Raw genomic sequence first — 15,559 nt, 5'->3', positions numbered from 1 at the left:
TATGTAAGCTATATGTAAGGGGGCTACCTACCCTGATTTGGTGCTCCAAGAGCATTAGCCCCCACCATACTTACATAATAGCTGCTAAGACTTAGCTTGTCAATCACAGATTTTTTTTTTTCACTTCTAATCTCTTCGTCGACACGGTTGAGTGGTTGAAGTTAATAAGCTCAATAGAAATGCTTCTAATTGTTTTGTATACATTTTTAATGGGTTTACCAATAGTGTGCACACTGGTTTTGCACAGTTACAACACAATTTAATATTGTTATATCAAAGAGACTGCTGTCGCGAACATTCTTCTTCTTCCATCACATTTTCATAAAATGTAATATATTAATATAAAATTCAGTTCCCCCCTCCATTCATATGGTTTGTACAGCCATATAAAGGTATACGAGGCTAACAACCACTAAAGAGATGTCTCTCTCAGTTGCAAACAAGTATGAAGTTCTTCACAATTCCACGTCATATTGACAGCCATCGGTCTAAGCCGTAAAGCCGTGGGGGTCTTACTGGAATGTGAGGGAGAGTGAACTTTGACTGGCACGACCAGCGATGCCCTTAATAAGGCTTGAAATTCCGTAAGAGGAGCCAAATGAACAAGTAGCCTTAATTTCAGGCCTAGTTTTGCCAGTTTTGCAGAGTTTCCGCTCTGACCAGTGGAGAAAGAATGCATGAGTGTATTTGCTGTGGTAGCAGAGAATGAGGAAGAGTGTAGTGATTTACTGGTAAAGGACTTTGTATGCCTAATCAAAAAAAAAAAAAAAGCACTCAAATCATTTTAAAGTAAAATAAACATACTATGTGCCTTTTTTTGAGGGGGGGGGGGGTCCATATGTTTGTCTCCAGGACAAAGGCAAATACATGTTTCTCTTCAGAGTTATTATTAATAATGAATATGTGTTATTTGTGGAGCAGCTTGGTGTTTTCACATTCACATGTTAATTCAGAAGGTGACTTTGATCCATAGTTCTGCCTTAAAAGGTCTCTGAAACCAAATACTCCTGGCCACCCCTGAAAACACCCACCTGTATGTGGCTTTGCTTTTTCTCTGACTGGATTTCCTGTGTATGCTTCAGACTGAAAGAGTTTGTGTGTGTGTGTCTGTGTCTCTATGTCTTTGTGTCTGTTTGTGATGTATGTGTAAGAGACCTTTTTGAAAACAGATAACAATACGTTATATCTCAGTTGAAACAGTCGTTGGACCTGCTGACAGCTTGGTATTACTGTGGTAACACAGAGGGAGGGGGGTGTGGTCATGGTGATTTAGCTGTAGCAGATTATGTCCAGTACTGCAACAGTGTTAACAGAGCCTCTCAATCCATCTGACCCAATCGGAGATTAGCAACCAAGAGAAGGAGAGAGAGAGAGAAGGAGTGAGAGAGAGAAAGAGAGAGAGAGAGTTCTTTCACACTGCTTTACGGCATTTACGGTGGAACTGAACAGGCGTAATAAGACACCTGCTGCTTAGTTCCCTCCCAGGCAGGGCACGGCTGAAACACCAGAACAGTGGAGAGGGAGGAGACTGGAGGTAGACTAGCATGCCGCATTCCTTTCCCAACCTGAGTAACTTTCTCACAGAGCCGTGTTCAAACAAACTCTCACTCACTCATGGGGTGTTTGGATTCAACTGCAACGACCGGAGCCCCCACGAAGCTGCCTCGCAGTTCAGACCCGTGAACTGAACCACGTTAAGGAAGTTTCCGGACTACCCTGCCTAGCTTTGCTTTCATTTAGAGTTGGACTTAACTTTTACATGTCTGAAGGTGTTACGGAATATTTCTGAAGGACTTTACACTTTTCTACTACCTTCCTCACTGTTGATTTCCTGGGGGGTTACACGCGTTGAGGAATGTGTTTCTTTTGCCGCAGAAACTTTAACTGGGTTCATCAGAAAAATTACACCCAGCTCTGCTGAATGGGGAAACCTTCTCAGAGAGACAAGAATTACGCAATACTGCTGGAAACAAGCTATGTTGAAGAAGAAGGCTAGATTTGGGATTTAAGTAATTTAAGGAACACAGGCGCAACGTAGCTCAACTGCATGTTGTCAGAAAGGATTACAAGATAGAAGGGTCTTTTAAGACCCTATAACTGGAACGCTCCAGCGGTAGGTAAGAGGAGATGAAGAGGGGGAGATTCATCCGAACAAAAGTCTTTTGTTTGTCCCAGTCTGTGAAACTGTAATACAGGAAGGTGAGAGCACTGGTAGCGTAAAAGATGTGCCCATGGTGACACTGTGCGATGGGACACGCTACGCTGCTTACCTGTAACTACGCAGTGAGAGAAGTCAAGCAGATCTGAGATCTCTGATCATGGAGAGCGTTGGCGGTAATGAGGATTCTCAGGGAAAGCGTCCTCCTTCAAGTTTTCTCATCAATAAGATCTCCACCATGTTTTCGAAGGAGAGATCAGAGCAGGAGGGAGATCAGGCAGTGCTGACAGCTTTCCGGACACTGTCTGACAAAGAGAGCTTTCAAAGCCCTATAGATCATGAATCTGTTGATGTTGATATTTGTGCTGACAGCGAGATGGAATCAGGAGACACGCAAAGTCCAACACCTCACAGCTTGCCTGTCAGCACCTGTAAAGAGGGAGCGGAATCTGTCGAAACCGAGACCCATGGGGAGGAAACCTCGGACTCCTTTGTCCGCAAATCTGGGCCGAGGTCATCGTCCAGTTCTGCTCAGGAAGGGATGGAGCCAGATCTGGTGCGGGTCACACGGGTGGAGACGTACAGCGACACGGAGCCAGAGGATGACGAGGGGAGCCGCTTCGCTGGCCGGTCAGATGAACTTGTCCCCTCAGCGAAGATTGTGTCAGGGGCTGAGGAAGACGAGCGTGTAGACCATAACTCGGATCAGGCGCTCGTTCCTGGCAGGGAGAGTGATGTGATTGGGGCAGACTCAAAGCTGCTTGTCTTCACACCGGAGAGTCTTGTGGAGCAGACGCTGAAAGACGCTTCTGTTCTGAGTAATGACAGGTTTAATGGGAGACCTGAGAAGAAGCAGGGCGACGCTGTCACTCGCTCAGAAGAGAAGGAGCAGGCAGAGGAGCCTGAAGGCTCTGAGAGCTTCGAGGACTGTTCAGAGGATCAAAGCTTTGCAAATGAGAACACTGCGGAAATGGGTTCTGACCTGTCAGCAGCTAAAACTCCTAAACAGAAGGATCACACCCATACAGGTGTGCCTGATTCTTCCATTTACTGGAATAGACGAGGTATTCTGAAACGTTCCGCGGAGGATCCTTCCCCAGGGCTTTTGTCCACGTCCGAGTCCCCTGTAACTGGAACTGGGACCACTCTGGGACCACCAGGTGTAGATGTTTCCTCTTCGGAATGCATAAGGGATTTAGAGGGTCAAGATGGGGACAGTGAAGGAACAGATCCACAGGTCCGCACCAACTTTGCTGAAGCTACGGGTCCAGACTCTGCCACTGAGTCCCCTAACTCTGCGGACTCTTCTTGTCCCAGTGCGCTGCGGCAGCCTGGCAATAAGACAACAAAAGGCCTTTCAGAGACAGACCCACAGGAGTCCCGAGCTGACTCTGGGCCAAGTGCCATCCCTCTTCCTTCTTCTCCACCGCAAGGCGACAGCCAGGACACGCCTGTCGCCCAGAGGCCCAGCACAAACCTCTCTTCCTCCCCCTTCCCGAGGGCCACGTCCCTCTCCTCGGCCGTCGCCTCAGCGGAAAGGTCCTTCCAGCTGCCGGCCCTGTTCAGCGGACTGCGGGTGCTGAAGAAGGGCGTGGTCGGGGAGGAGAGGGAGAGTGTGTCCGAAATCAAACAGAGGGACACTGACCGAGCGTTGTTGAGTCTGAAGCAGCACGTGAACAAAGCCAAGCTGTTTTCCGAACCGCTGACCTCCACTCCCAAAAAACGAGCTGAGCCAAAGGCCCTGCCCGAATTTAATTTGACCCCCCGGAGACAGCTGGGGGAGGACGGTCTAGGTGCCGACACCCAGAATAACAGTGATGCAGGAAAAGAACAGGAGTCATCGCCAGTGAAGAGCACAGAGGTCAGCAGCCCTCAGGAGGAGGGAGGCAAAACTTCTGAGACAGCTTTTGACTCCTTCAAGGCTCTCTTCAGCCCCAAGTCTTACAAAAAGGAACCTGCTGACTCTGCGGTGGACCTAGACACGTTGAAAAGAAAAATCAAAAATGAAAAAGAGCTCCTGAAATCCATCTTTGAACGATCGCTGTCTAAATCTCCCACTACTGACAACAAGACTGCAACTGAGGCCAAAGTATGTATTATTCGAATAATGTTTGTCTGATCAGATGTCAGCTGTCAACTTTGCAACGTCTTATGTGTTGTGGAACTTATTGCATGGAACAAGCGTTCTTGTTTGTTTGTTTGTTTGTTTGTTTGTTGTTTGTTAAATTTTACACTTTTATCATACAGTTTTAAGTCACACACTTTAATTATGGTCTTCTGGTTGTTTTTGTGTTACGAGTGATTTGGCTATGTTTCTTGATTCCTAAGTTTTCCTAAGAATTCTTTAAAGATCAGATTAAGTTTCTAAACCAGGAAGAGTATTTTAGGTGGTGGACCCTTTTTTTTTAAACAATGTAATTAAATGAATAAACAGGACGTGTACTTGTCCAGCACTGAACTGAGTAAAGATCTTGGATTCTGTTTGGAATGGAGTGTGGTTAAGGAATTCACCTTTTCGACTGAGTGGCACATGAGGGAATTCATACATTCCTTTGAATGAGATGAAAACTGAATTATGTCAGGGTATTTGTCAGGTGATGATTGAGTGGGGTTCTGCCGTGACTACAGTAGTCCTCAAAACTGAATGAAATTATTTATCTGTTGTTACCTGTTCGATAACTTTTCCTTTTTTTTTTTTTTTTTCTTTTTGCTGTGATGAAGCTCTGCGCTCCCCTGATATTTTATATCTAATGATGGTTGATTTTGCTTTGCTTCTTCTCCTGAACCCCAGTCCAAGGTTACTTCACCGACTGACAGCGAGGACCGGACTCCCGGGCGACTTCAGGCCGTCTGGCCCCCGCCAAGACCCAAGGATGAGGAGGAGAAGGTGGGACTACGTTACACTGAAGCAGGTAAGACGGCTGAACCATCCAACTAGACATGGAATAGTTACTGGCATGTATTATGTGTTATGTTTACACAGCAGGGAGAGGCTAATTGGAAAACGTGTTGTTTAGATCTATGCGTAAGTGTGCGATGCTTGTGTTCGTGCTTGATTTTCAGGAGAGCGAAAGCTCTGCAAAGGGATTTGTTTTTGAACTGCAGTCTCGTAAAAAACACAATTTGTATTTACCCAGTAGTTAAAAGCCATTAGCTTTCATCACTTTGGATTAAAGTGAAAAAATATAAATGTAATCTTTGCCTCATCAGTACACAAAAAATGAAAGGCATTTTGGGCCGTGCTGCTGACTGGAAACAAACATGCACAATCTGACAGTATTCATGAGCCAATCTCCATCCTGCTGTTAGATTCATACGAAAAAAAAAACGCCTTTCTCTGTCTTTCTTTTTCCACTTTTGCCTTTTTTGCTTTCCCTCCCCTTGCTGCACTTAATCTTGCTGCGTAATCTAATTTTTGAGCTCACACAAACAAGTGGAGCAGCTACCTTCGTCTGGGGTGTTGTGTTAAGCGTAGCCATTTCAGAGGGTGTTATATGTCCCTAAATAAATCTGTTTAGAAAAGGAACGCACCACAAGCTCCCACCGACAGTAATTCTGCTGTTTGCTGAGTGTCTCGTGGTACCAAAGTGTACAGTGCAACTCAGAGGGCCAGGTCACCCGTTGCATTCTGGGAATAGTTTGGATGAACACATTTTATTGGCTCTGCTTCCCTCAGGATCTGAGCACACTTTCAAACACTTGTGAAGTCATACAAGCCAGAACACGGATTTACTGAATTACTGCCAGTGATTCATTCCACCTAATGCCTTATATTTAAGGAGGACATTTGCAGCCTAGAACCAACCTCACTGGAAGAGTTAGTCTATTTGTGGAGGAGTTCAAATCTAATGGAGTTTGAATGGAAGGATGAAAGTCCAAATGAATAGATAGTGAAGTGAATAGATAAGGAAATGGTTGCTATTGTCCACCTGTGCACACGATATCACACACAGATATACACATACACACACACACACACACACACACACTCACACACACACACTCACGCCACTGACACACGCGCAGATATACACACAACAGGCCCACATGCACTCTCACCCACTGACTTGACCAAAGGTGTTTTTGATAATTACATGTTACTATTTTGGTAATTGGCCTCTTAGAAAGTTAATCTGGCTATATTGAAAACTCTCACTCCCCTGTACACATACACACACACACACACACACAGAGTAAGTGGAAAGTATGTGTCATTGAGCTGCAGACAGCCGCAAGGTATGACCCGACAGTAAATGATTAAATTTATCAACCAACTGGTTGTCATTGGAAGTCATTATGACTGCGTGAAGAGAGCTCAAAAAAGGTTTTTTCTTGTGGGGTGGTGAAATGCCAAATAAGGAGTGGGGGGGGGGGGCGGCCAGCACTACTTGTATTAATAAATAAAGGAAAGTGTTTTAAGCCATTTGGTCAATAGTATTACGCTAGTTTGGTCTGTGTTGACACTTGAAACTGGTTTGTAGAGTTATTATTAGTCGTGAATGTGCACAGACTTCATTCTGTCGTAATTTTTGCTTTGTCATCATAGTTTTGGTGTGACTCTGCTTTACAGTTTTACCTCATCATAGACCCATGGCTTTTTTTGTTTGTTTGTTTTGTTTTGTTTGTTTTGTTTAACATTGTTTCTAAGACCCCTGTGTCTCTCTTGGCTACTATAACTGAATGTAGTTTGCTTTAGAATGACCCTGGTGTTAGAAAAAAACACAGAATTTTTGCATCTCATTGATATATGGGGAGAGAGCATTGTCTAGTTCATTTGCTCGTATGGAAACAGGGGCCAGGTTCGTATGGAAACAGGGGCCAGGTTCGTATGGAAACAGGGGCCAGGTTCGTATGGAAACAGGGCCCAGGTTCGTATGGAAACAGGGGCCAGGTTCGTATGGAAACAGGGGCCAGGTTCGTATGGAAACAGGGGCCAGGTTCGTATGGACACAGGGGCCAGGTTTGTATGGAGATAGGGGCCAGGTTCGTATGGACACAGGGGCCAGGTTTGTATGGAGATAGGGGCCAGGTTTTCACAAAGGATTCTCCGGCTAAGACTCAGCAACTCAGACTCTTTAGCAAGACCAGCCCAGAAGGTGAAATTCCGAGAAAAAAAAGACAGTTTTAATTTTGAGCCATGTTTGATGAATAAACAAATACATGTCTGGCTCATTTCAATGTTTCGTTCCAACTGCAGTTCACGTAATTCTCGATCACTATGAAATGTGGTTGTGCTTTTACGCACAGTTTTGTATTTGAAAGGCAATCATATCTTTGCATTCCAGTCTTCATGGTTCAATAGCTGTAGTATTGAAGTAGATCAACCTTTTTAATGTTTCCCGTAATCATAAAAGGCCACATGGAGATAAAATGCTTCTTGCAGTTGACTGAGGGAACACGAGACCATTCCAGGCAGCCTAAATGGACAAGTAAAAGAGCAAAAAAAAAGAAAAAAAAAAACATTTTAAAATACCACACAAGTCCATTAGGCAGAGAAATGTAGATCCATGTGGTGCCGTTACTCCCAGGTTGAATGTATTTGAACGTCACTGGTATGCTCATTGTGATCATGAAGTGGGGATGAGTCACTGAGTCTCCACCCCTTTACGCAGTCCTGTTAAAGAAATGCCAAAGGATCCAGGAAGGCTTCAGCACACAGCTTCTGAACAAACCGACATTGAGTTTGGCGAATAACAGATGTTAATGAGATGGATGTCATGTTACTGCACTGTTACAGCACATTGAAAAGGAAAAAAAAAAACAATGTTGTTCCCTCAAAACCAATTCACTGTGAAAACTCTGATATTGAAAACACCAACACAGTCTTTCTGACATCTAGTCTGAACTGAGATCCCTATAGTACGCCCTTTATATTGAACTATGGCTCTTTTTCGACCTCTAGTGGATTCGGGTGTTTATAGCATCCAAATAATCAAAGCTCCAGTTTTAGGCTCTGTTTCTGGTTTGTGATACATATATGCAAAAATATACTAAATATATGATGTGTGAACAGTCTCAGAAAAGTATTATCCTGTAATAAGGGAACATCTTGAGGAAGTAATGTTTGAACCATGGGGTGCAACTGATTACCTTAAATAACTGTGTGTTTTTTTGATCATTATTCTGCTGCATTGGGTAAGAACTGGATCTTAACAGCACCTTTATTAAAACATCAGAGAACAGGCAGTGTGGGTTGAAAGCTTGGTTTTGTCCAAAAAATAACTCTTTTTTTAAGATGTAGGAAAGAGAGTAAACATTCCATCAAACCAGATTCAGTTGTATAAAAATTCGTTTAGTGTTTTTGTTTTTTTTTTTCTGTCGCTCGGCGGTTCAGATTTTATGGTAGTTTTATTAAGTTGTGCTTTATTAAAATGTTGACTATGGTTACAAGCTATTTCTGAATCTCAGCTTTGCCTGAAATATCACCTTTGTGAAGATCACACATGCAGTTTTTAATGAGTCTCACTCCCAGGGATGTAGATTCAGTTCTGTGGCCACTGCACTGTAACTTTTAGTATTCACGGATCTAAGCTTTGGCTTACAATAACTACCACTCTCTGTCCTGATGTAGTTTTTCCCCTTTTCGCCATGCGACGTCATCGATAGAAAAATCATTTTACCTCAGATAATTTACTGACACACCTCCAATTTATTCACTGACTGATTCTTTCCTTTCTTAAAATCTGTTTGATCATTGATTCTGTTTTAAATACTGACACCATTTCCTGATTATTATTGAAATAATATATATATAAAAACACATATGGAATCCTTTTGAACTACAGTATAGTCACCTTAAAATTGGAACCCATCTCTCTGAGCTGTGTTGTCTACCTCTTGTAAGTTGTTCCTGTGAAGATGACCGCTAATGCACGTATACATGAACATGTGTTGAATATTGCCGTGTTAATACTACATTACAGTGACCTGTCGTTGTTTTTGTGTCCTCACAGAGCACCAGGCAGCCCTGCTTCAGCTGAAGAGAGAATGCAAAGAGCAGGTGGAGAAGCTGCATGTAAGTATGATGCCTCTGAATTTCTGATCTTTCAGCGGAACTTCCCTGCAGTTCCTCTGAAATGCACCAGATGGCAGGAGACACTGTAGAATCAAAGATCACGCTCAGGCTTTTCACCTCGGTGAAGATGTTCCGCCGCTGATGTCAGCGGCAACAGCAAAAAAGCAGATGATGTCATAGGTCAAGACCGAACCTCGGGTGTGTTAAGGTACAGTGGGTGAGATGAGAGCGTTTGAACAAAAGGCACAGAAAAATTAAATGGCGACGATCCCCCTGCTCTTATTCACGAATCGGTTGTTTCCAACAGCTCAGCCGTATGTTGCTCTGTTGCTTTGACTGAGTTGAACGGCGTTGTTCGGGAAGATATGGAGAGGAAGATTAATGTTTTTGCTCGTTCGTCAGTTTTTTTTTGTTTTTAACGGGCCCTCTGTGTGTGATGAGAAGATGTACTGAGAGCAGGGTAACAGCAGGCAGCGATTAGGATGGGGGTTCTGCCTTCTCTCTGAATGCTGTTATGTTTTATTGATTTTGAAAGCGCATTGTGACTACTACTGACAGCCTCAGCTGACGGCTTCTGTTAGACAGGAGGGCTGGTCTGACCCGGCCAAATCCCTGATGTGGTTTATGCACTGTTTTGAGTCACTTGTTGGCCCCTTCGGACGTCTTGTTCCCCTCTGGATCCTGTTGTTTTGCTGGTTCTTCTCCAGCTTTGTACTTTAGCTTTGTCTCAGAGCCTTTTTTTTCCCTTTTCTTTTCTTTCTTTTTTTTTTTTTTTTTTAATACGGGCAGGTATCCATGTTTGCCCTGATCTCATAATAGAACATCTTGACATAACAGTGATGGATATTATGAGATAGAGAGGGAAAGAGAGAGAGACAGAGAGAGAGAATGTTAGAGATGGAAAGATGGGGTGGTTTTGGCTTCCTCGTGTGTTTTTTTGCAGAGGCCGAAGTTGTGACATCACATTTCTGAAAAATCATAAAACTTTCGATATACTCCGTAGACTCGTAAAAAGATACTTAGAATTGGGTTCATCTCAACAGAGATTTTGCGTATGTTCCCCCCTAGAAGTTAAATGGACAGAATCATCAAACTAAATGAAAGGGGTTTTTTTTGTTTTCTGATTTTTTTTGTTTTGTTTTTACATTTCTTTACTCTAATTGATGGATGTAGAACTTTTTTCATGGACATCTGTGAAAAGTAACTCAGACACTCCTGTAAACAGTGATGTTGGATGGAGAATCAGAACCGAGAAGGGAGGCAAAGATGCCATGATAGCTTCCAGATGGAGACGAGTCTCCTTGTTGCCAGCCCCTCCATATGAAATAAGATCAGAGTTTACAAGCTGGACGCGTCCAGAGATCTCATCTGTAAAACTGCGGTTGGACCTGTCTCTTCCGCCTGGCGAAGTTTTCCATTATTTTCTTTCTTTCTTTTTTTTGTTTTAAATTTATTTATTTATTTATTTATTTCCTTTCGGTCAAATGCAGTTTTCAGAGAATTCCACCAGGAGCTGTGTCGATACTTGCTGCTCGTCGATGGGTTTTTTTCGCCATCCTGTCTTTCGTAGCCTTCTAACGAGGCCTTGTCGCCAGAGCCTCGCAATCTTAAGCAGCATGTTGAGTAGGGTTTCGCACGGTTCTGATGAATGGTTTCACATATTAGCGCAGACCATCCATCAGTGCGCAAAATAAACGAGTTTGACTTCCTCACTAAGCCAACAGGGGCGAATCTAATCTTCTGCTGTCTACACTCATAAAATGATTGCGCTTAGGGTTTCCAAAGTTTCCAAGTTCCCAAAAGCATTAACTTAACGGTAGGCATTTGCTAAATATCAAGCGATTACTATCAAGCGTTTGTCGGTGAGAGGCTAATGAATGTTTCATTCACGTGTGTTGTTTAAGCACTGAAAGCTTGTCGTGTTCACTTACAGTACCGAGCATTGTTTATGTCAGATCTGCTCTCTGCTGAGAAGTCTGCGAGCTCTGGGAATAAGTCACGCGTGTAACGTTGACAATACAAACGTTAAAAGACGAGAAAGAGAGCGCGCGCGAGGGGACAGAGACGTGCCTAATTCGTTTTTATTGTTGACCGCACGCTAACGAGGACCATGTGGTGGTGGATTTTTTTTTTTTTTTTAAACATTCTCATCCTCACCATCTCACGTCTGAGTATAGTGGTTATGCAAAAATGACATATTGCAATGTTTGGCAAGATTGGCTCTTTCGAATGTAATCCATTCATCCAATACGTGTTTTTGACATTACTGATGTTTATGGAAGGCCAACACGCTATTGTATGTGAACATAATGTTTGTGTTTGTGCACCCACCATAACATTTGATGTTGGAAAATGTTGACTGCTTGCTTTCTTCGTTGACTAACAAAACATCTTTGATGGTCTCTGTTGGTTGGTTTCTCGAGTGGCATGAACGGGCCTCTGTAATATCGTAAATCACTGATACAGAACTCCAGTCCTCAAATGCTGGTTTTTAGTCAGAATTAGGGATCAGTTTTAGCAGAGCAGACAGGAATATTCACTCCTCAAAGACACGTACTTGTACTATAGCAACAAAAATTTTGACCTGAGGACTAGAGTCAGTTTTTTCATTTGTCAGACAATTTGCTAAACTGACAAAAAATTTCCTTTGTTTTTCTTTTCTTTTCTTTCATACACGCACACACACACACACACACAGGCGAATTTTGAGCTGCAGGTTTTCCAGCTGAGGGGGGAGCATGCAGTGTCTGTATCTCGTCTGGAGGGGGTCATCGCCAGGATGCAGCGCGAGCGGATCTCTGGCACAGGACAGGGGCACACAGAGTTTTGCGATGCTTGCGTCTCTACAGAGGACGACAATGGACCCAAGACCTTCCGCAACGTCTGCGTCCAGACGGATCGCGAGACCTTTCTCAAAACGCCCGAGGGCGAGAACGCCCACACCGCCCAGAGCCCTGGTCATGTGCCTAAAAAACTCAATTTGGAGTCCATTAACTTGAGCTTGGGGGGCAAGCCGGAATCTTCCGCGGGACAGGGTGTGCCGCCTCCTCCACCTGCCCCTCCTCTCCCAGGCCAATCAGGAGGACCTGTAGCCCCGCCCCCTCCCCCACCTCCTCCTCCTCCACCTCCTCCTCCTCCTCCACCACCTGGTAACGCAGGTCCACCACCGCCACCTCCGTTGCCAGGGTTTGGACCTGGTCCCCCGCCTCCTCCACCCTTTCCTGGAGCACCTCCTCCACCACCACCTCCTCCTGGCTTACCTGGTGCACCTCCGCCACCTCCGCCCGTACCCGGATTTGGCCCTCCGCCTCCACCCAGCGGCCTTGGTTTTGGCTCAGCAGCTCCAAAGGCGCCGCGTAAATCAGCGGTGGAGCCAGCGTGTCCTATGAAACCTCTGTACTGGACCAGAATTCAGATCCAGGACGGCAAGTAAGAAAAATCCTCCTTTTACCTTTTGTGGGATTTTAAATACCTGAATTAGTTTGTCCACCGTTAACTGTGGCTCAAAGCTATCCTTTAGACCAGAAGTAGATGGTTAAGTATTTAGGTGTCAGCCTTTCTCGGCTGGTATGAGAATCTTATTTAATTTGATTTGAGTACTCAAATTCTCCTGACAGGTCATTGCTAACCCTGCTGTGGAGAACACCTTGGTCCTGGGCTCTTTTACGTGTTATAGAACCAACTGTAAAATCTCACGTCTAAGCCTGAGCCGATACATGTAGAAAATTTCCACCGCGTACCTGCAGTCCATTTGGTACTTGTCACACACATATACTTGAGCTGATTGAGTGGTTCTGCATCAGCATGAATGGTAATGTGGACTGTGACTTGGATTTTTGAAGTAGCGATCGTTTATCCCACCGGAGTGGTCCGCCCAAGATTCTTAGAGCTTTATTACCTTATGGCACCATGACAGGATTAGACCGCGGTGTCGAGCCGTAGTTCTGAATCCTGACGTAGGATCCATGTGGGTCACAGAGGGGACTACAAGGCCTACTGTAAATCGCACAGTAGAGCCCAAGTCGTTGAGTATTAAATCAAGTCAAAAAAGCTCCACTACTACATGCTAAACTCTCTGACCTGCATTATCACTAGTCCCTGGAAAGGGAATTTAGAATGCGAAGAAGAAATACGCAATGCTATAAACAGTGTCAGTACATTAAACAAACTCTGCCAAAGTGCATTTTGTTTGCATTATCTCCAAGTTCGCTTTACCTTACAGAGCAAATTACCTCAAAAGGATTTGAGAACATGTGTGGAAGCTATCCTTACGTACGACGAGATATATCAGCATTTGTCGATGTTTTTATACATCCGTCGTAAATTGTGGTTCCTAAGGCCGAAATTTACCCCCGGTTTGAACCGCGGTGGTGAGAACAGAAGGGCAGTCCTCATACTTTAAAACTGGGTTCATCTAGACCTGTATCCTGACCAGGAAAAAATCGCTGGCATGAAAAGCCATTTGCAAATCCTTATGGCTGAACTCACTTGACCTTCAGTAACACAGTCCATTGCACTAGCATTATGTCTGTTACTAAAACACGGACAGCAATGTTTCCTTTAGTAAAGTTCGTTTTCTTAGCTGTAAGTGACCTATCTCTTAATGTAATACAAAGCTCCTCTAAAGCTTGATTTATAACTGCAGTTTGTCAACGCAAATATATCAAAAAATTTTAATGTCGTTAGTGGTCCGTTTACACGGCGAAGTATCAAGCCAAGCATTAAAGAGATCTCAAAATATGGACCTCAGAAACATAATCTTAACATCTGATACGTAGAACAGAGTTTTCAAAAACTGTAAGTCAGGAGACTGTTTTTTTTTTTCCCATGACGCATCCGCGTTGTTGCAACCTCAGGTAACCTTAAATATTGCATTCATAAACAAAGGTTTATGTCTTAAGACAGGGACCTGTCAAAGGTGCATTAAAAAGCTTTTATAGAGATTACCCTAGCTTTAGTATACTTAGTGTTAGTAAATGTCCAGGGTAATATGACCCCCCCCCCCCACATACACACACACACACACACACACCCCTCCCTCCCTTTCTTTCTAAGCTGTCTCACATAACAGTGGCTGGACGCATGAACCTGTCCCGCTTTGTCCCACGGGTGGTTCAGAGCCTGGCCTATACTCTCTGTGATTTATATCAAACCGATCCTCCACTCCACTTTCATTCGAGTGGGAGGGAGAATGACTTATCACAGCGAGGATTGTGTTGCCTCGTTGTCTGCCCTGTCCGATTTTTTTTCTTTTTCAATTCCTGTGAGAAGAAAGGAGTGGAAACTCCAGGTAACGAAGCCAGTTTGTATCCTGAGAGCCTCTCCTCTCTCTTTGTTTCGGGCGGCTTGTTTTGTTTTTTTTCGAGCGTCACTCAGCAACAGCTGGAACCAAAACAGAAACTCATCTGCACGGTAGTTTTGTTTTAAAAATGCACAACAGATAGAGAAACCGCAAAAGTTCAGATTTGTTCTGAGAAGGACCAGTGACAAATTTCACCTTTTATAAAGTGGAAACCCCTCGTGTCTGTTTTGATAAATTCACACTTGCGAAAAAAAGAAAAAAAAAAAAGGTCGGCCGAGCTTCAGAGATGGAAATAAACGTTGGGTGCAGACGAAGTAAATATTAAATAAACCACAACATAAGTTGTTTATCTCTGGCAAGGAACAGCCCGTCTTTGGAACACATTGATATTTTGAATCAGGCCAGAGCAACTCCATACAACCCCTCATTTTTCCGACAATAGCTGAATTACGACGCACAGCTATTTCATTGAATTCTCGAAGGCACTTAACGAAAAGTTCGTTTGTCTCCCTTTTTTTCCTAGCAACAACACCCTGTGGGGATCTCTGGAAGAGCCAAATATCAAAAACACGAAAGAGTTCGAAGACCTGTTCTCAAAGGCCACTCTCCAGCCCAAGAAGAAACCCCTCTCGGACACTTACGAGAAGAAGGCCAAAACCAAGAAGGTCAGAGCCCTTCCTTCACTCTTACAGCAACCCCCCCCCCCCCCCCTCTTTTTTTTTTTGCTTTTCTGCCTTTTCAACCTTTCGTTTGCTTGAGTGCTTGAGGTGTAATGTCTAAGATTACAGTTTACACTGAATGTTTGTGTTATTGCTACCCTCTGACTATTGTAAGGCATGCTGTCGTGGCAGCTTCAGACCGAGCCGGCCCGTCACTGGTCAAGGCCACTTAAACTCAATTAGTGAATGGGTTTAGAAACAGTTTGGTTCGTTTCAGATCTGACCCGGGGGTCAAATAAGTGCGTGAAACATCGGAACGACCGGATCCTGCGTCAGTACTGTTGAACGTGGCTCCTTTGACCGTTTGTTCATTTCTTCTGAAGCTGTGACACAGACGTTCGTGTGGTATTTGTTTTATTGTTGCT

General features: G+C 44.0%; 1 protein-coding gene across 1 annotated transcript in view; it reads left to right on the top strand.

Annotated features, from left to right (window-relative positions):
- LOC115817840 (formin-1) overlaps window positions 1-15,559 on the top strand; it is a 71,816-nt gene that overhangs the window by 20,490 nt on the left and 35,767 nt on the right. Inside the window, exons 3-6 of the mRNA XM_030780980.1 lie at window positions 4,950-5,070; window positions 9,112-9,173; window positions 11,872-12,602; window positions 14,999-15,140. Of these exons, the coding sequence (XP_030636840.1) occupies window positions 4,950-5,070; window positions 9,112-9,173; window positions 11,872-12,602; window positions 14,999-15,140 (1,056 nt within the window). The remainder of the gene's footprint in view (window positions 1-4,949; window positions 5,071-9,111; window positions 9,174-11,871; window positions 12,603-14,998; window positions 15,141-15,559) is intronic.

The sequence above is a fragment of the Chanos chanos genome, chromosome 1 (genome assembly GCF_902362185.1).
Source record: "Chanos chanos chromosome 1, fChaCha1.1, whole genome shotgun sequence".
NCBI lineage: Eukaryota > Metazoa > Chordata > Actinopteri > Gonorynchiformes > Chanidae > Chanos > Chanos chanos.
This window is presented reverse-complemented; position numbering and strand designations above follow the sequence as displayed.